Raw genomic sequence first — 20,351 nt, forward strand, 5'->3', positions numbered from 1 at the left:
AAAAGACCAAGGTAGCATCCATGGGTGAAGGCATCTTTGGACCTAATGTAAAGCAGGCAGCTCAGAAACCCCACACCACTCCTCCCCTGCTCCCATAAACAATGCCCAAGAGAGGACTTATTTTGAGGCTATTTTAATAGATGCCTAACATTTCCATTGAGTTGATGTGATATTAACTTTCTAATTTTGAACACTTCATTTTCAAATTTTCTCCAGAATATAGATACTATGATGAGCAACTTTATGCATGTGGGTTTTTATTTTCTTTTGAATTTATTCTGTAATATGAATTTAAGGAAGATAGGATACTGGCTTAAAGGGCATGGCCATTCTTTTTTTAAATTTTATTTATTTATTTTTATGTGGTGCTGAGGATCGAGCCCAGTGCCTCACATGTGCTAGGCAAGCACTCTACCATTGAGCCACAACCCCAGCCCCAAGGGCATGGCCATTCTTGTCACACTTGAAGGGTCCTGACAAGTACCTCTCCCCGGGGCACTACCTGACTCAGTGCCCTGAGTGGTATGTGGTGAGTTCCTTGGGTTTGCCGTCACTTTTTCCACAGTGGGTTTTGTAACTTTTCCTTTGTTCCCTTAAGTTAATTAAGAGTGAGAGAGCACACTTATTCAGTTCATATTTCTTTGCTGTAAGAGTTGAATGATTTCATAAATGCTTCTTTTCTGTGAATTGTCCAACTTGGACTTGATGAAGCAATTTAAACAATATTCCCAAGCGTGCACAGCAAGCAAATGTGTGAGTTGAAAACTAAACACAGCTTTCCTTTTGTTAAATATCAAACACACTCATCCCTGAAGTGCAGGTGTACGTGGGTTGATGCTGGATATTTTCCTCGTATGCCTCGCAGTATCCTCATCATGCCCTTTCTGGATGTTTTCTTTTTTGTGATCCCATCTCTTAGGTAGAGGGCTTAGAGCAGAATTCAAAGCCCAAGTGTGGTCCCGTTGGTGTAGCAAATAGTGAGGTTATTACTTTAAGGTCTTTAAGAAAATTTGTTCTGATTTTCCAGAAAGAAGAAATTAAGAAGAATATATTCATCATATTTTACCAAGGAGAGCAGCTCAGACAGAAAGTCAAGAAGATCTGTGATGGGTAAGAGAAATTGCTAATGATTCTTTCATCGGTGACTGGGGTCAGGATCAGGTGGACATATGTCATGCAGAACGTACATGGTTGGGGCTCCTTTGAGGTCAGTAGGGTTTAGAATGACATTTAACATGGTGGTGTTAAAAATGCAGCTGACTTTTATAGTTGTGGGAATATGAACAGAGAGAACTTGAATAACATTTAAAGGTAACTAAGAATAGACATGTTAACCATTCCACTTTATTCCTTGGTATGTGGTATATCTCATTTCTGCTGCTAAGTAATAAGACAAGCCAGGTAGTGTACACCTGTAATCCCAGCCACTCATGAGGCTGAGGCAGGAGGATTGCAAGATTGAGGTTAGCCTGGGAAACTTAGAGAGACCCTGTCTCAAAATGAAAATTAATAAGGTTGGGGATGTAGCTGAGTGGTAGAGCATCCCTAAGTTAATCTCTAGTACCAAAAAAAAAAAAAAAAGAGAAAGATAGCAAACTACATGGCTAAGTTGTTGCTGATTTTGCAGACTTGTCCTGTATGCAGCCCCTTAGAATCAGAAACTACCCAGACAATAATACATGAGATCCTGAAGGGGAGAAGTGTTACCATTGAGATGTCCCATCAAAGTCCAGGTCCTTGGTGTCCTGAACAAAGACTTGAGCAAGACACACAGACGTAACAGAGTACAGTTTTACTGAAAGGTTTAGATAGCCCTCTGTTGGGCAGAACGAGTGGCTGGCTGAGAGAGACAGGCTCAAGGCTCCAGTGTTGGAAATTGAGATCTTGTAGCCTGGACTGTGGAGCTTCTGTTCCCTATGGGACCTGATTGAAGACCTTACCCCATTTTTCCCATCAGTTACCTTATAATAGTGATTAGAATATTGCCCACTTTACCTTCATTGGTTATTTTAAAATTTGAACCTGTGGTGGGAATTGTCACGGTGATGTCCTCAGTGTCATGGTAATGGGATTTATTGTAAATAGGGATGGGACTCTTTTCCTGTCCTGTCCTCCAGCGGCTTCTTTCTAATGTTCTGTCTCTGCCATCTTGGTGTCCCTGAACTCCTACCTAACAGAGGGGGCTCAAGCCCACAATGTGATTTCCATAATAGCTCACGGGTTTTGTGGTTTGAATGAAGTTCATTCATGTAACAGAACCACAGTTCAATTTCTGGGACTGCCAAAGAGGAAGCTGTTGTCGTAGGAGAGGGTGGCCATCTGACTCGTGTGGGCCAACAATGGCCTTGCAGAAAAGGGATTGCAGAGTGCTCTGCAGCACTAACCCACCTCCACACATCCTTGGAATGTATTGAACACAGGTTTCGAGCCACCATATACCCCTGCCCAGAACATGCTGCAGAGCGCAGAGAGATGTTGGATGGGATCAACGTGCGGCTGGAAGATCTCATCACAGTGAGTGAGGGGTTCCTGTGTGAGCTGGTTGGGGCTGCCTCTGTCTTTTCCCTCTGAGTCCTATCCCTAGGCCCTGCCTGGAAGGCTGGCTGGAATGTTTGCTGCATTCTTCTGCCTGTGGCTGGAGAAAATTGCACAATTAGAAAACTGTTCAATAAGCCGGGGTGATGATACTGCCTGTCAGCAATGCTTCGCCCAGCTCCCAGCCACAGCCCTAGCCAGCCTTCAGGAGCCTACCTTAATCTGATCAAAGGAACCCTTTATTTCCTGCTTCAGCCTAGATGGAATCTAGGATCCAACTAACCAGCTTACTACGTTGAACAACCAGTTTGACCCGTACTGAATTAAGCCGACCAACTAAGTCTGTAAAAACAGTGCATCTGGTTTCGCCATGGGAATACTCGTATGTCTCCAATTCATTTCCTTGAGAGTGTGTCATCATTCACGGTGACACCGAGGGCTTCTGTGATGGGAACACTCATCCGTCACAGTGGCTTTGAGTGTGTCCACTAAAGTCACCTGGAATATTCCATCTGATGGAATATTCTAGACCAGCACCGTCGAGTTGAACTCTGTGTAATGCAAATGTTCTGTAGCTGGCAGTGTCCAGTGCTGTAGTCACTGGCCACATGTGGCTATTGAGCACCTGAAATGTGGCTAGTGCCAGGGAGGAACTGAATGGTTATTTTTTATTTAATTACATTTAAATTTTACTACCTGCCTGCGGTGACCATAGGCCAGCACAATGTGAGATCCTCCATGGGTGGGTTTACGAATTTGCGGTGTCTGCGTTTGCAAACACTAGGGCCAGGAGGCTCCTTTACCCTCCCAGAAAATCCGTGTTGAATTTCTTTAATCCTCTATTCCTTCATTGTCACTGTCACAGATGTTTCCCTCAAGTAATCCTGCTTGAAGTCCTTTTCCCTGAATGCTCCCGGTAGAGCTCACGAAGGCTGTAACGGGGAGAAGGGGAAGGACACGATGCTCGCGACGCTCAGGTCAGCGTGGCTTGGGCAGCCTCTGTGTTCACGGATTTTGGTGGCCCGAGTTGGTCAGTTTCCCCAGCAGTGACTTCTGTCTTCTGTTTAATCAGGACGCGGAGTGAGTCTTAGCCACCCAGGCGGTTCACTCTGGGGGTGCTCTTACAAGAGGATCCCAACAGCAGGCGGGTAGCACAGCCAGGAAGATGAGGGGGCCAGATGACTGGTGGAGCAGGGGGTTCTCTGCCTGGAGGCTGTTCTCAGAGTTTGGCGAGTCCTATCCCTGTCTTATACCAGTATTGAGTCCAGGTCTGTCACCAGGTGTTTCTTTCATAGAGGGAACATGAGCTGTTCTTGAAAGAGTGAGCTCCATTTTAAGGTTTAGGCCAGTTTTATCTGCTGGAGCGGCTTTGTCTCCTGGAAGTCCTGTGACCAGGGTGCTTCATTCTGCTGAGTGACCCTTCAAGACACCTCAGTGGGCCTGACGGCTATCATTAATCTTACATCCATGATGTACCTTTTACAGAATACTATAGTAGCCACCTGTAAAGGTTATTGAAAAGATCACCTATTCATTGAATTACAATTAATTTCATTAAATACATCTTGTGTGGGACAAATCATCCATTCAGTCCTTCATACATTAATAACTTGTCACCTCTTAGAGGGATTATGTATCACAGAGTGTCTTAATTTTTAGGGCTGCTACAACAACTTACTGTAAACTGGGTGGCTTAAAACAACAGAACCAGAAGTCCAAACTCAAGGTGTCTGCAGGGCTGTGCGCCCTCTGAAGTCACCAAGAGAGGGTCCTTCCTTGCCTCTTCTAGCTTCTGGGGTTTCGGCAACCCTTGGAGTTCCTTGGCTCATGGATGCAGTGCTCATCTTAATTGAATATGACCTCATCTTATCGCCGTTATGTGTCCATAATCTTATTCCAAATAAGATTATACTTTAGGACTTCATCTTTTTTCTTCCTGGGGGAGGGACACAATTCAACCCACAACAACAGGACCGTGGACTTTAGAAGAAATGGAAAATTTGGTCTTCGCCCCAGGGGTGTAGCCTCTATAGGGGATAAATTCGTGGTGACAGGTAAAGTCCAGATGAGCTCCTTCCTCTGACATGGAAGGAGCCCAGGACATGGGAAGCCATGGTGGCTGATGGACCTCCCACCCGTGTCAAATGCCTCCACGCATGTTCCTGTCTCTCTGCGTGTTGTCTTTTGCCTAGGTCATCACACAAACGGAATCTCACCGCCAGCGCCTGCTGCAGGAAGCAGCTGCCAACTGGCACTCCTGGGTCACCAAGGTACAGAAGATGAAGGCCGTTTACCACATCCTGAACATGTGCAACATCGATGTCACCCAGCAGTGCGTCATCGCCGAGATCTGGTTCCCAGTGGCAGATGCTGGACGCATCAAGAAGGCGTTGGAGCAAGGCATGGTGAGTGGCACGAGAGCTGGGAGGGGGCAGATGAGTCACATCAGTCTCATCAGTCCCTTCGTGGGGCTCTTGGAGGTTGTCAGCCCTCTGAGCTTTGCAGGTGACTTCGTGGTTGGTTGGTCTCCATCTTTGTATTTTCAGGTCTTAACCCAGTGTTAGGGCGCATGAGAGAAACTCCCCTCTCCTGCTCCAAGGGTTTGACAAGTATGCAACATTTCTTTGATCTTCAGCAAGTATATATGGAGCACGAATGTGCCTGTCACTCTGCGAGCTGTGACTGCAGATACCACAGTACAACTGCAGCTACCATCCGTTAGCTTGTGAGGTGACAGTGTAGCTGGAGAGACAAATAACCAAGCATCCTTTGACAAGAGCTGAAGGGAACAGATTGCCCGTGGTGTCCGGCAGCTGTGCTAAGCACTAAGCATTTTATTCTCATCGCTCTCGCATTCAAATCTTAGTCATGCACTAAGCATTGGGAACTGATCTAGGGCCACATGGGCAGACCATAGCTCTGCCCCTGGGGCATTCTAGAAAGGGAGATGGGCAGCGTCCATGCCCACAAGAATGTGATTTCAGGCAGTAGTGAGCGGTGAGCTGGAAATCAAGCAGGAGGGCAATAGAGACAGTTGGGGCTTGTTGGGCTCCCCTATCCACCACATTGACGAAGGGGGTTCCCCTTCCCTAAATCCTACATGTTGGCCTGATACATGGCCCCCAACACTGGACAGATGAGACTGATGGTCACACATTCTCAGAGCCCAGGTGAGAAGGACAATACCTGCCAGGCAGGCCCACCTGAAGGTTGCACTTGGACGTGCACTTGGGAGCAGAGGGAACCAGGGGGCCTGCAGAGGCAGGCTTGGTAGTGACCAGAGGGTGAGGTGACCTTTGGTTTTGCTGGAAGATGTGATTATTGCCTCACTTGAATAAGCTTATGTGGTAGTGAGGAGGTGAAGCCCATGGCGTTGTGGACTGGGTGGGGGCAGCTTGTGTGGCTGATAAGGGAACTAACTAGTTGGGTGGGAGCCTCTCCTTCAAGGTAGGTGGCATATCTGGTGACAGCAGGCGGAGCTCATGGTGTCTGTTGCCAGAGAACCCTCTGAGCAGGTGGCATTGGATCAGACTTCCCGAGATGCCACAGGGGCAGGTGGGAGGCAGAGCTTTCAGGCCAGACCTCTAAAGGTAAAGGATTTGTGGTGGGAATGGATGAGGAGGTAGGAGCTATGTTCTTCCCCTTTGCACAGATGAGGAAACAGAGGCACAGAGCGTAGTAGTAACTTGCTCACAGAGCCAGACCCGGAAGGCAGGATTTGGATGTAGGGAGTATTTCTTTTAACCCCAAACCCAACTATGTCTCCACATCATAATCCCCAAACTGCTCAGGTAGAGTTTGAAAATGGCATTTCCCCACAGTGGGATGGACAGGGGCTGCTTCCTGGAGGAAGGGGTGCATGAGCTGGACCAAGGTGGAGAGGTCAGAGAGCAGGTCAGGGGGATGGGGAGCAGGGGAGGCCTCCTGGAGGCAGCTGCAGCAGGTTTAAAGAGGGGTCAGGGGCTCAGGAGAGGCTCAGGGCAGATCCCAAGGACCTCACAGCCATTCGAGGGGCCTGGTTTTATTCTCCTGCTGTAGTGACATGATCCAGTTTGCCTTTTAGAAACACCTCACTGCAGTGCAAAGACAGTGGGGCCACCAGGGATGTGGTGTCCCAATGTTGGGGTCTGAATGGAACAAAGTCATTCTGATATGAAGGAGTTAATTTTCCTATAGGGCCTCTTAGGACTGGCTTTTTTTGGAGGTGGGGCAGGAATGGATGAGGTCTTGAGATGGGGTCTTGCCACATTGCCCTGTCTGGCAAACCCCTGGGCTCAAGTCATCCTTCGTAGCTTCCCAAGTACCTGGGACCCAGGCATGCACCACTGCACCCAGCTTAGGGCTGGGTCGCAGTTTCTTCAGTCCTCTGAGACAGGATTGGAAGGCCTTAGGTGGGTAGAAGATCAGAAGGAAAAGTGTATAGGGGGAGCACGTGGTGGTACCATCCTGTCATCAGTAAACATTTGTCACCTGCACCAGGCAGCAGGTCGGCTGCAGAGAGTATGTATAAGAAGAAAGACAAAAAACAGGAAAAGGAGGCTGCAGTTCTTGCCATCCAGGAGTTGATGATATGCACTGTAATCAGATAATGTCACAATACAATAACCCCCCCACACACACACACACTGGCTGTGAGAACTCCAACCACTCCAAGCCCCAAGGACACTTACCATGTGCCCACTTAGTGGGACTTAACATGTGAGTGCTCAGTTCTCAGCCTCAGTCCTCTAACAATGCTATAGGGTGGGCATGAGGACAAATGCCATTTAAAAGATGCAGACGCCAGAGAGCAGGGGTGGTGAAGGGGGGAATAGCAAGTTTTGATTAGTGGACTGGCCGATTGGATCAGAAGGGACAAGTCCCATGATTGCACAGTTTCAGGAATCTGGGAGACTGGAGGCTCTGAGGAAGGAGCAGAGGGGCAGAAGGACCTAGCCTGGGACAAGCGAAGGAGTTCAGTTTTATGCTCCTGTATTTGGTGAAGTCGGGGAGACATTGGAGTTAGCAAGCCTAAGCAGGCAGTTAGAAGAGAATTGAGATTTGGGGGAGGGTTAGAGCCATTTGGAGGAGATGGGTTCATTCAGCAAAGTGGATGAGCTCTTGAGGGAGGAGGTGAAGGCAAAGGGAAGCTTAGAGAGCTGGACCTGAGGCACGAGGTGGGCATTGGCAGGAGGAGGGAATGGAGATCGTCAGAGATTCAGGTGGGACTTCGCTCTCCAGACAGCTCTGTGTAAAATGAATTAGGTAAGTATTGGGAAGATGAGGTCATGATTCTCAGAGAGGTCAAGAGGTGTCCCAGGGTCACACGGGGTCTGCTGGCCCTGACCCCAGGCTCACTTCCTCACATGGGTCACATGTTCTTTTTTGCAGGAACTAAGTGGCTCCTCCATGGTCCCCATCATGACTGAAGTGCAATCTAAAACAGCCCCTCCCACCTTTAACAGGACCAATAAATTCACAGCTGGCTTCCAGAACATTGTCGATGCATATGGTGTGGGCAGTTACCGGGAGATAAACCCAGGTAAAGACCAGATGTGCTGCATAGCAGGACAGCTTGAAAGTTAAAATTGGTTAAGATGCTTTCTCAGGGGACCTAGGAGGAGAATCAGCTAAAACTGTGACATCCCTAAAATCTTATGTGGTGTCCTCATGCCCAGTCTTGTCTTCCCTCTCTAAGTGCCAATTGGCGATTTGTTGTCTGTCTGCACCTGTTCTCCTTGAAGTGCAGCCTCACTGGGCAACTGAATTCAGTTCCTGCTTCCTTCACCTGTTCAACCTGGGTCATCTCTAGTGATCATGAAGGAAAGAGAGAGTGCAAAGTAGATGAGGTTCTTATGCCCTATGCTGCGGAGTCTTTGCAGCCTGGTTGGTAGAATGGAGGGGTAGACCAGATGCCTTTAATGCAAACAGGGCATGGGTGCTGCCTTTCTCCAGCCTCAGACCATAGCACAGGGCCTCATGGGTTGAGAGTCCCTGATGGTGGTGGAAAGAATACAGAAGACATTTCTGACAGTTCTGGCCTGTGGCCAGAACTCTTAGGAGATGGAAAACTGGTTTTAAATCCCCTCAAACTTTGTGATCCTGGGCAGGTCACCTAACCTCTCTAGGACAGTGCATCTGAAAATTGGGGAATAAGAATCCCTGATCATGGATGAGCTCATGCATTTGGGAACCAAGCAAGTGTTGTGGGTGGGGATGGGGAGGGAAGACCATCACAAAGATGTGGGGAAACCCGGATGTGGAGTGTGGAGAACTCTTTGCTTGGAGGGGCCCAAAGGACAATCAGAGGCCTCAGGCTCTTGTGGTCTCACCCCCACCCCCTGCAGCCCCCTACACCATCATCACATTCCCCTTCCTGTTCGCTGTGATGTTTGGAGACTGTGGGCATGGGATTGTGATGCTGCTGGCAGCCCTCTGGATGGTCCTCAATGAGCAGCGCTTGCTGTCCCAGAAGAGCAGCAACGAGGTGGGTGTCTGCCCAGCAGGTGTCTCACCTGTCTCCTCAAGGCAGTGTTAAAACGTGTTCCCATCTTAGGAATAACATGTGCTCATTAAAAATAAGGAAGAGAGGCAAAGAGAAAATAAGGAAAAATTCAACATAAAACTCCCTGCAAAGAACAATCCTTTGGATGATTTGGTGTAGCTCATTCAGTATTTTTTTTCCATAGTTTGACACTAGGAAAGCTTTTTATCACTGAGCTTTAGCCGCAGCCCCCTTCAATTTTTTTTTCTAGCATTCTTTTCTTTTCTCTGATTATAAAAGCATTACATATTTATGTAAAAACTAGGAAAATACAACAATCTAACCACCTTCAGAAAAATCACAATCTATGTTTTTGGCTGTCTTTCCATCTTTTGTGTGTGTGATTATCCACAAATATAGAATTTTCAAAAATTAGCATCAAGAAGTGCATATAATTTGTAACTTCTTTTTCTAACATAAAATATCATAAGTATCTGTTCATGGAAGACCCTTTTTCTATAAGCCTGTGGCCAGAACTCTTAGGAGACCCTGAGAAATCCTGAATACTGAGGCTTGGCTTCATTCATGTTTGAGGTTTCTGTGCTTCCTACAAGGTCCCTTTACAGTGTTCCAAAGATTGAAGCAACTCAGGGGCTGCACTGGTTCAAAGTTTATCAGCTAACCAGTAAATGGCTTTGTGTTCATGGAGGTACATCTGACCAAGCCGAATTATGAAAATAGCTGCAAACTCTTATCATGGGTTGAGTCAATTAGAGCTAGCTGGTGAGGGAGGTCATTATGAGTTAATCATAAGCAAGGTCAGTGGGCAAGGTCAACCTGTGACCAACAGTTTTCCATGACCAGCTTAACAGATGTCATTTTCTACAGTAAACAACTCAAGTTGCAATGTTACACTTCGGTACTTCTTGGAATGAGTGACACACTTCAAGCAGTGCTACGGGAAAGGGCTCTCCTCGCCGCAGTGAGTTAGACAGCCTCATGACACAAGACCCCAGATGAGTGTAGATTTGACTTGCCATGAACAGGCAGCCCTCAGAGGCCAGCTCAGTGCTGTGTTCTATAAGGACCCGAGGCAACAGCCAGTTTCAAGTCCCTTCCTTAGAGTTGAGGCCTCGGCTTATGCTTCAGTTCACTTTCTAAGTAGACACTGGAAGAAAGAGTATGAAGCTTGTATATTTTTGTTTCCATGTTAAAAAATACCAGTCTAGAAACTTCTTTCCTTCATGTCTGCAGTGCTGGGGATGGAACTCAGGCCTTGCACATGCTAGGCCAAGCTCTACCACATCCCCAAGCCTAGGACTTTCTGATCCACCCATGTAAGTTCAGGAAAACCAGGGCATGTGTGCTCTTCCTCGTTGGATTATTTGTGTCTTCCTTGGTCACATGGTCCCCTCCATGGGATCCCCAGACTAGTGATGCTGGAGACTTCTGATAACACTCTCCTCTCTTGAGATCTGCAGTGGAGTCCACTGATAAATGTTCTTTCTGTCTCTCTGGGGCCAGATCTGGAACACCTTCTTCAACGGGCGCTATCTGATCCTACTCATGGGCATCTTCTCCATCTACACGGGCTTGATCTACAATGACTGCTTCTCCAAGTCTTTCAACATCTTCGGCTCCTCCTGGAGTGTCCAGCCCATGTTCAGAAATGGCACATGGAAGTAAGTTTGTAGAACAAGATGGCTCACTCATTGGTCATCCGGATAGCCCCAGCAGCTGTCCTCATGGTCCAGAAAGTTCTTAACTGGCACTGCTTAAGGGCACACCTCCAAATTCAGTCCATAATTTAGTTTTGGGTACAAAACCTGAACCACTTCTTCAGTAACTATGCTAGTAACTGTATGCACAGAAATATCTTTTATGATTCCAGAACCATGTTCCAGGTGCAATTGGGAAAACGAGTGGTAGGGATCATAGAAGAAAGCCTTCCTGGAAAAGATGGTGGCATTTGAAGCATACTGTGCCATGGTAGAGGCTGGAGGTAGAGTGGAAGGCCAGCCTCAGCAACTTAGGCATTTTGGAATGAAGACTTTGCTTTAAGAAAAGCCCCGACAGATGTTGAACTATGGTCTCAATTTCCAGTGTTCAAGGCTCCATACTCTAGCAGAGCATTTCCTTTGGCTACTCAGGACAGCTTGATTTCAATGTTAAAAGCAAAGAGGGAGACATGAGTTTTGCAATGCCAGCTCCCTGTATTTGCCTGTGTCTGACAGAGTGGGGAGGGAATGGGTGTTGGGGGGTGAGGGCAGCTAATGAGGTCTGGGGGCTGCAGGAAAGTGGGACCTGGAAGCCCTCTGGATCCCAACAGCCTGCACCTCTCACATGCACCCCACGGTTGTTTTAGCAGCTAATCAGATGAACAGTCACCAGACTGGAAACACAACACTTTAGGAATGTGGACTCCTAATGGGGAGGGAGAAAGATTTTAGAGTTTGAGAGAGAGGTCAGTTTGAGGAACTGGGAGAAAACAGAAGAGCCCTGGAGGGTAGTGGACTGCAATCAGAAATGTCAATCAGAAATGCTGACAACCTCATGATTCTTAGGCCCCACCCACCCACCATACTGGAACCGAGGGACACTTTACACTGAGCTACATCCCCAGCCCTGTTTCAGTTTTATTTTGAGATAGGACCTTGCTAAGTTGCTGAGACTGGCCTTAAGCTGGCCTTGAACCTCCTGCCTCAGCCTCCTCAGCCTCCCCAGTCGCAAGCTCTTTAGGGAATCTACATGGCATGAATCACATGGCTGAGACACTCTCAGTAATTCATGGCTGATTTGCAAAACTACAAATCATAGGTGACGTTTTCCTAACATCAGTCTGTCCGGCTTCTTTGACTCAGTGTAAGGTTTCCTTGTCTGGTTCTGGAACTTCCAGTTGACAGGAAGGACTAGAAGTGAAGACAGAGGTGCACATTGTCCTGCCTCTCCAAGCCTGGGATGATTATAATATTTCTATTTAAGGAAATTCAGGGGGTTCTAAAGCATCCCTTTTAGTTTCTCTGATGGACCTAACTTCCTACAGGAAAGAATGGGAAAATTAAGATAAAGAAAAATGAAGGATAAAATTGAATACAGATAGCTAAGTCTGTATTTTTTTAAAATCATGATTAATATCCTGAGGAGATGCCTAGGAGAACTTGTAAACAGAGAGAGGAATTTTGAAATGTTTTAAATCCACATAATCTCACCAAACTTCCAACATGAAATTTCATTTCCCCCAGAGTATGATTGTGAAAGGTCCTTTTTAACTGGCTGGTGTCACTCTGTAGATGCAGGTAGGACTGCGGCTCTCTTACCCATGTGCAAATGACCTCTTCCCAATTCAAGTGACTCTTCAGTGACTCTGGAGCCTGGCCTGAGAGACACTCAGCCACATGCCCAAGTGTCGTTGATAGTAAAAAGCAGAACCTCACTGTCAGGTAGGCAGAAGGACATTGCAGTCATCCATCAAAACTGAAGTACTCAAGCAAGCTGATTTTGGTCCCTCGCCACAGCCTGGGTCTTGGGCCTGCTTCCTTGTAGTTGACCGAGTCCCTCAGCTGAAGACCTGAGGCCAGGAGCATGCCGTGGTCATTGAGTTGGGTGTACCCTGGGAGTCTGGGGTATTTCAGGAAGAGGGGTTAGAAGGACTGAGAGGATCTGCCCCAGGGTAGGATGTGGGGCCATCTGGTCATCTTGTGGTTTGACGAGGTCCTTCTTGCCTGTGTGCGGGTCTGACTTGTTTTTATCTAACTCCATCATAGTCACAGGTGGCCTGGTCTGAGGCTGTGAAGTTGTGTATGTTCAGCAGGAGACACTATGGCTTAGCTGAGTGCCTTTTTGGTACTAGGAATTGAACCCAGGGGTGCTTTACCTCTAAGCTACATTTCTAGTTTAAATTTTTCTTTTTTTAAAAAAATTTGAGACAGGGTTTTGCTAAATTGCTGAGGGTCTAAGTTGCTGAGGCTGGCCTCACGTTTGTGATCCTCCTGACTCAGCCTCTAGAGTCACTGGGATTCCAGGTGTGTGTCACCATACCTAGGTTAAGACCCCCAGTGTTTTGTTGCAGAAGGGAGGGAATTTATTTCTGAGCAGCCTGTGGAGTTCATTATTTCAAATACTCATTCCTAAGGGCCCTTCCACAGAGGCGTGCTCTTATAGAGTTAACCTCTAATGGTCATGTCCCCTGGAGTCTTACTGAAGGGTTACAATCCTGTTGCATTTTATGATCTGGGCGAAGATGGGACACAAGTTTAAAGACGTTCACTAGGCTCAATACATTTAGGGCTGAGGTCACAGAGGTGGAAATCTGTGTGTGAGAAGTCCATTCATCCTTCATGATCAGCCCAGCTGTCCCCTGGGGAGACTTTCTCTCCTATATGCTCCCAACATCCCTTCCCCTCTCTCTTTTATTTTTTTTAATTGCCCCTCTTTTTTGATTCCCTACAGTTTTAATTTTTGTTTTGTTTTGAACCCTGGGGCACTTACCCACTGAGCCATCCTCAGCCCTTTTTTGTATTTAGAGACAGGGTTTTGCTGAGTTGCTTAGGGCCTTGCTAAATTGCTGAGGCTGGCTTTGAACTCGTGATTCTCCTGCCTCAGCCTCCTGAGCTGCTGGGATTACAGGTGTGTGCCTCACATTTTCATTTTCTTTCTTTCTTTCTTTCTTTCTTTCTTTCTCTCTCTCTCTCTCTCTCTCTCTTTCTTTCTTTCTTTCTTTTTTTTACTACACCCCGATCAGTTCTTTGGAAACTTGGATGGTGAGCTCCTTGGGGGGCAGAAGGTAACTTCCGTAGCCTTGGCTCCTCAGACAGGCTTGGCACATAGCAGGTGTTCCATACCCATGCCTGAAGTGATTCAATGAACAAAACTGATGACTCCTACCAACAGCTGGGCTTTGGTTGACCTGGAAGTTCATGACTGATGGGGCTATCATATTTTTTTCTATTTCTGGTTGATTTTTTTAAAATGTTTTTCCCCTTTCTCTGTAGCACTCAAGTAATGAAGGGAAATGAATATTTACAGCTGGATCCAGCCACGCCAGGAGTGTATTCTGGAAATCCATACCCATTTGGGATTGATCCGGTAATGACGTCATCTTGGGTAACATATTTATGATGCACAATGTGTTGTTGAGAAGCTGTCTGAATAGAGGGAAAGAAGGCATCAGAGCCTGTCAAACTAGCAGACTCATGTTGAGATAGAATATTCTGCTTTGAGGTTGTCCTGTTTTATTTTGTTTTGTCTTTGCAGCGCAGGGGATGGAACCCAGGGCTTTATGCATGCTAGGCCAATACTCTACCGCTGCCCTGCACCCCAGCCCCCATGCTGGAGGGGACACACAGAGCTGGATTCAAGCCAATGCCCTAGCTGTACCTCTTCCCAGCCCCTGGGTCATTTTCCACACAGTTCCTGAACATCGCTTCTTTCTCCATCATTTATTCCACACACACAAAATGATAGAATTCTTAAAAAGCCCTTGGTTGCCTGGAAACTGTGCCTATTAGATAAGTGAGATAAATGGTTTGGCTTCCTAGTCAAGTTTCCTGCTTTGCATTTTCTTGCAATGGGTAACATCTTTCTTTTTCCTAGAAAATATGGATTTGCTTTTTTTTTTTTTTTACTGCATATGATTGATACAAGTTTTTTTTTTAAAGGTATACACTTCCTTTTATTTGTTTGTTATATATTTCTCAACAAACTAGATGTGAGCCAAACAAAACAAAGGTGTTTCCTTGCATAGCCTTTAGATATAAAGGAGTTACAAGCTGATACACATTCCTGTTCATACAAAGCCAAGCTCTAGGGTCCAGCGCACACTGCCACCAGGTGGCAGCCTTGTGCTCCAAATAGGAGAAGTGTAGACTTGAACTTGGCAAATGCTTCTCAGTTCTCTCTGGGAGAGAACCTGAGACCTCAGTTTTGATTGCCAACAGTCCAGAGTAAACAAATGCCCTATAAAAATGGCTCTCTAATCTCTTCCATCTGGGGTAGTCTTTTCATTGTTCCCAGGCTCTCCCACTATCTTCCCACCTGCCTACCCTTAGAAAAACAGAAACATTGCTCTATATTTGCCACTCAGAAGCGCTTGCATTCTCAGTTTTATCAGGAGTAAAATCCCTGAACACTGGTTGGTAACCTGCAAAGTGTTAGAAGCCAATTTGGGTTTTCATTTTTCTAAACTGGAAGGCTTTATTTGTGGTCAAAGGAATGTCCCTATCAATAAGCAGGCTGAGGAGGAGCCTAGAGCAGGAGGAAACCGTGGTCTCCTCCTCTGGATCCTCATTTGCTTGGATCTCATTGTTTCTATCATCCTTCCCAGCCCACGTCTCATTTGTAGCAAATCCTGTCTGCTCAACTTGCTCCTCAGACATAGTGGGGCTATGTGTTGTTAGAAAAGGAAGAACAAACAAACAAACAAAAAAAAAAAGATAAAGGAAGAGAAAAGGGTAAAAGAGAAAGTGGGACATTGACAATGATCAAAAATTTTTCCTAGTAACATTTAGAATTTTGAGAATTTGGAGTCTTGGGCTGGGGATGTAGCTCAGTGGTAGAGTACTTGCCTAATATGCATGAGGCCTTGGGGTCAGTCCCTAGCATCACTAGAAAAGAAAAAAGAAAAATTCTGATCATTTTATCATAAAATAATACATACTGGCTCACTCCTCTATCCCAGTGACTTGGGAGCTGAGGCAGGAGGGTCACAAGTTTGAGGTTAGCCTGGGAAACTTAACAAACCATTTTTTGAAATACAATAAAAAGGGTTGGGGATATAACTTAATGGTAGAATGCCCCTGGATTTAATCCCCAGTGCATACAAACAATTTTTTTTAATTTAAAAAATAAAATAACATATACTTATAAAAAAGCTATATAGTACAAAATATTATAAAGAAAATCAGAAGCTGATTTTCTTCTTCTCCTGTTCCTGCAATCCTGTGTCTCAGAGGTAACAAAATATTCTGTGCCTCTGTCAATACTTGTGTTACAAATTAATGAAGGATTCTTTTTTGCATGATATAAATTTCCATGGTACATTTACTAACTGTGTCAGCATCTCTTTGTGAATCAAATCACAAAATATTTGGCCTTTATTATAACTGAGAGGCCTGAAAATGTTTCTAAGTATTTGCTTATCATGGACACACAGTGGTTAAAATCCCATGCTCTGGAATCAAAGTGCCTGGGTTGAAATCATGGCTTCTCCCTTTACTTGCTTGTGGTTTTGAGCAAGTTATCATCTCTGTATCGGTTTCCTCACCTGTGAAGTAGATATAATAACAGCCCTAACTCCTAGGACTGCTCAGCAGGTGATAGGGTTTTTATAGATAAAACCCCCAGAGCATCTGGTACATAAACATGGCAAATGCTCCTTAATGTGAGTTGCTGTTGTATATTTTTTTGAGGTATATAAGTAACTTAATCTTCCTGAGATTGTGTATATCCATCCCATAGATCATTTGTTAGAACTCAATGTGGTGAATTCATCTAAAGGGCTTTGTGTGTGCTTGGTACTTAGTACTATGAGCATCTTATCAGATTTGGCAGAATCTCCAGTGTGCTGGTAACTCCCACCCCCATGCTGAGTGATACTGTAGGAATGGGCCAACCAGGTGGGTGAAGGAAAGGCAGTGGGCAGAGGGCAGAGACCTGGTGCAGCTCAGATGCCAGGACAGATGACGAGGCTAGAGAAGACCCCTGTTAGAGGGTCCCTTCTGCGTCCATCCTTACCAGCTTCTTGGTGGTTGTCCAGCTGGCTCAGGATGTTGCAAAGAAAGAATCAGTGGTATGAAGGTCCTGCTATGTGTGTGTGTGTGTGTGTGTGTACACGTGTGTGCATGCATGCACATGCATGTGTTCATGTGTGCCTATGTGTATATGCCTGCACGTTAGAGGAGGCAAGATGGATACATATTAAGGCTTTGTCTACTTGGATGTTGGCCGTCAACAGAAGCAGAGTATTTTGGAGGAGAAAGTTGTTCAGAGGGGAAGGTGAGAGGCCCTGTGATTTTGTTACCTTTGAGATACAGCATTGCAAACCCTGAGGCTGAGTCTACTAGGAAGTTTGGGATATGCCAATGTGGGGTCAAGGGCAGGCACAAGGTCTTGGAGTCTTTTGTATAGGGGTAGGAGTGGAGACCACAGAAGAGTTGAGGTTTCTGTGAGAAAGAGGAACTTAAGCGTTGAGGATCATTATAACCACTGTGAGACCCTAACTAGCCCCCCAACTGCTCTGGGTACTTGTCTTGTTTATCAGTTTTATTTTGGGCTGGGTGGGTACACATGTCCCCCACCTTGCAAGCCTGGACAGGTGGAGAAGGTAGGAATCATGTCTTACCCATAGTGCTCATAAAGATTGGCTGTAGGAGTGGCTCCTTGAGAAGGGCCTGGGAAAAAATGCTTTGTAATAGAAAGTGCTATAGAAATTCAAAGTAATGATGATGCACACCCATAATCCCAGCTACCCAGAAGGTGGAATCAGGAAGATCACAAATTTGAGGCCAACCTTAGCAACTTAGCAAGACCCTATCTCAAAATAAAAAGGGCTGGAGATGCAGCTCAGTGGTAGAGCACCCCTGGGTTCAATCCCCAGGACCACACACTCACACTCACACTCACACTCACACTCACAAGAAGTGGATATTGAATACATCCTGGGCCAGGGATCTACAAGCTATTATTAAGGGAACTGAGGCAAGTTTGAGACCTCTCCTTAGTGTTTCAGTTAATCTTTTTGTTTAGGACAGGGGAAAAGTCATATAGGATTCTTCTCCCTTTTTTGCTATCAGCAACTTGATATTTTATTAATGGCGCTGATGATTTTGGTACTGTGGTCACCTAGTTGCGTTGATAATGGGCTCGGTCCTTTCACTTTCCGGAGCCTAAAAGCAGGAGTTTTCAGAACAACTCCTGGGAGAATCTCGTTGTAGCCCCAGCTCCAGTAGAACTTCTAGACTCTCTCTCACGTGTTTCTTGCCACATTTCTTGTTCCAGATTTGGAACCTGGCCTCCAACAAGCTCACATTTTTGAACTCTTATAAAATGAAGATGTCGGTCATCCTGGGAATTGTCCAGATGGTTTTTGGTGTTATTCTCAGCCTCTTCAATCACATGTGAGTTTCCTGATTCACCCTCTGATCACACTGATGATGTGGGGAGGTGGGGCCACCAGCTTGGCCCTGCACCCCGGGTATAAGCCTCCTTCCTGTGGACCACGCTTCCCTGTGTGTCTTGCCAGGCAGGGGCGAGCGGGGTGGCTGGAAACAGCGGCCCCTGTTTGTGCTGAGCAGAGTCTGTTGAAATTGAGCACACCCCCCGCCACTTCAGAAATAACTAAAGGCTCAGCAAGAGGCTGAGAAGCATGCACACCTGTACCCACTAACCTGAGAGGTCCAGGCTGGTGCTAGTCAGGCTTAGCTCCCACCCAGTGGGCCAGGGGGCCTTCTGGCCAAGGTGCTCTTGAATTCTGCACTCTGGAAGCCTCTCTGCCCTTTCTGTGTTCATGTTGGTCCGTCTATTTCTTTCTATTTCTCTCAAGATCCGTCACTGGAAAGCTTCTTCAACTTATTTGTGCTGAAAGTATAAATGTTGGAACATAACTTCAAATGTACCTGTTCCGTGTACCTCTTGTAGACATGGCATCTGACTTGAAGTCACAGAAATATTCAGTGAGCAAATTAACCAGCACCCTGTTACTGTTGTCAGCTGACAGTGCTGTGCATGTGGCCCACCACAGGTGTTCGAGGGCCCTTTCTGACCTCTCTTGGGAGCCCCCTCTTAGCCTTGCAGGACTCTCTCTTAGAACAGGGACTGGCAAACTTTCTTTGTAGAGGGCCAGAGAGTGAATATTTCAGCCTTTCCAGGCCGTACAATCTCAGTTGCAACTTCTTCCTTCTGGGTTGGTGGCACGAGAGCAGCCATAGATGTGACCTAAAGGAATGCCTGTAGTTATGTTCCCCATAAAACTTATGTGCACTCCAAGGTTTGAGTTTCATATAATAACATAACATATTCTTCTTCTTTTGTTTGTCTCCTCCTACCATTAAAAAATGTAAAAACAACAGCAAAAACTTAACTTCTGGGCTGTATAAAAACAAGTGAAGGACTTGATATGACCCATGGGCCATTTTTTGCTGACTTGTCAGAGCATTCGTGGGAAAAAAGCTTCCAAATCCCGATTATTCTATCCTTCTGCCTTCAAGTGTGTTCATGCGAGCCGGGTCCGCATGGGAAGCTGTGGCCAAATCACCCCTCTCTTCATGACTCTCAAAGGTCAATCTAAAGCATGACCTTTGCTTTATACATTGCCTTCTAGACCTGGGTTATCTCTGAGTCTTTTGTGCAAAAGCACTTCCCATATTTCCTTGCTCCTCTTTTCTGTGCACCCATGAGTGCTGCTCGCCTGGGGAGTGTGGCGGTTTGCCAGCCGTGTTCAAAAAACAAACGGACATCTTGTCTTTGGGGAGTATACTGCAGCGAGAATGTGCCTTCGATGTTCTTTCTCGTGTGTCTGTTCTCGACCCCCAGATACTTCAAGAACACTGTCAACATCATTCTGCAGTTCATCCCTGAGCTGATCTTTATCCTGTGCCTGTTCGGGTATCTGCTTTTCATGATCATTTTCAAATGGTGCCAGTACGATGCCCATGTGTCCCAGCATGCCCCCAGCATCCTCATCCACTTTATCAACATGTTCCTGTTCGACTACGATGACCCTTCCAACGTGCCCCTGTACAGTCATCAGGTACTTCTGTTTTTCAAGAATCCTTCTTTCATCTGCTTGATCATGTCAAATCTCTCTCATAGTCTTTGAGTATGGCAGGGAGCAGTTATTTACAAGACTGTCTTAGCACCAGGGAAGAAGGTAAGCTTAACTTTCAAAAGGTTCATATTACAGGAGTGTACAGGCGCTGAGAGTTTGTGTGGCCCCAGTCCTTCCTGTTGGGGTAATAGGCGAAAGGGGTTATTGCTGAGGGTGGAAAACTGAGTGTGAAAAAAAAAAAAGAAAGAAAATAATCAGCCTGCTTCAAACAATAAAATGCTCAAGAGAGCACCTTAAAGTTTAATAATCTTGTATCTAAAAAGCAAACTCTAGCTAAGGTTCACAAGAATAGAATCAAGAAGGGAAGTTCTATAGAGCCCTTGCAAGGCCTGGGTTCAATCTCCAGAACTGCAGGAAGGAGAAGGAGAGGGAGGGGGAAGGGGGAAGAGGCAAAGAAAGAGGAGGAGGAGTGGTGGGGGAGGAGGAGGAGGAGGAGGAGGAGGAGGAAGAGGAGGAGGAGGAGGAGGAAGAGGAGGAGGAGGAGGAGGAGGAGTGGAGGGTGGTGGAGAGGAGGGGAGGAGGAGGGAGGAG

At 46.2% G+C, this 20,351-nt stretch overlaps 1 protein-coding gene across 7 annotated transcripts in view; it reads left to right on the forward strand.

Moving 5' to 3' along the window:
• The window catches only part of Atp6v0a4 (ATPase H+ transporting V0 subunit a4), a 68,011-nt gene that overhangs the window by 36,156 nt on the left and 11,504 nt on the right, over positions 1–20,351 (forward strand). For all 7 annotated transcript variants that reach the window (XM_015493788.2, XM_048786859.1, XM_048786862.1 and 4 more), the window contains 9 exons: positions 1,028–1,110; positions 2,421–2,514; positions 4,728–4,940; positions 7,906–8,056; positions 8,862–9,001; positions 10,523–10,680; positions 13,990–14,083; positions 17,993–18,111; positions 19,526–19,742. In XM_015493788.2, the coding sequence (XP_015349274.1) occupies positions 1,028–1,110; positions 2,421–2,514; positions 4,728–4,940; positions 7,906–8,056; positions 8,862–9,001; positions 10,523–10,680; positions 13,990–14,083; positions 17,993–18,111; positions 19,526–19,742 (1,269 nt within the window). The remainder of the gene's footprint in view (positions 1–1,027; positions 1,111–2,420; positions 2,515–4,727; positions 4,941–7,905; positions 8,057–8,861; positions 9,002–10,522; positions 10,681–13,989; positions 14,084–17,992; positions 18,112–19,525; positions 19,743–20,351) is intronic.

The sequence above is a fragment of the Marmota marmota genome, unplaced genomic scaffold (assembly GCF_001458135.2).
Source record: "Marmota marmota marmota unplaced genomic scaffold, marMar, whole genome shotgun sequence".
In the NCBI taxonomy this organism is placed as follows: domain Eukaryota; kingdom Metazoa; phylum Chordata; class Mammalia; order Rodentia; family Sciuridae; genus Marmota; species Marmota marmota.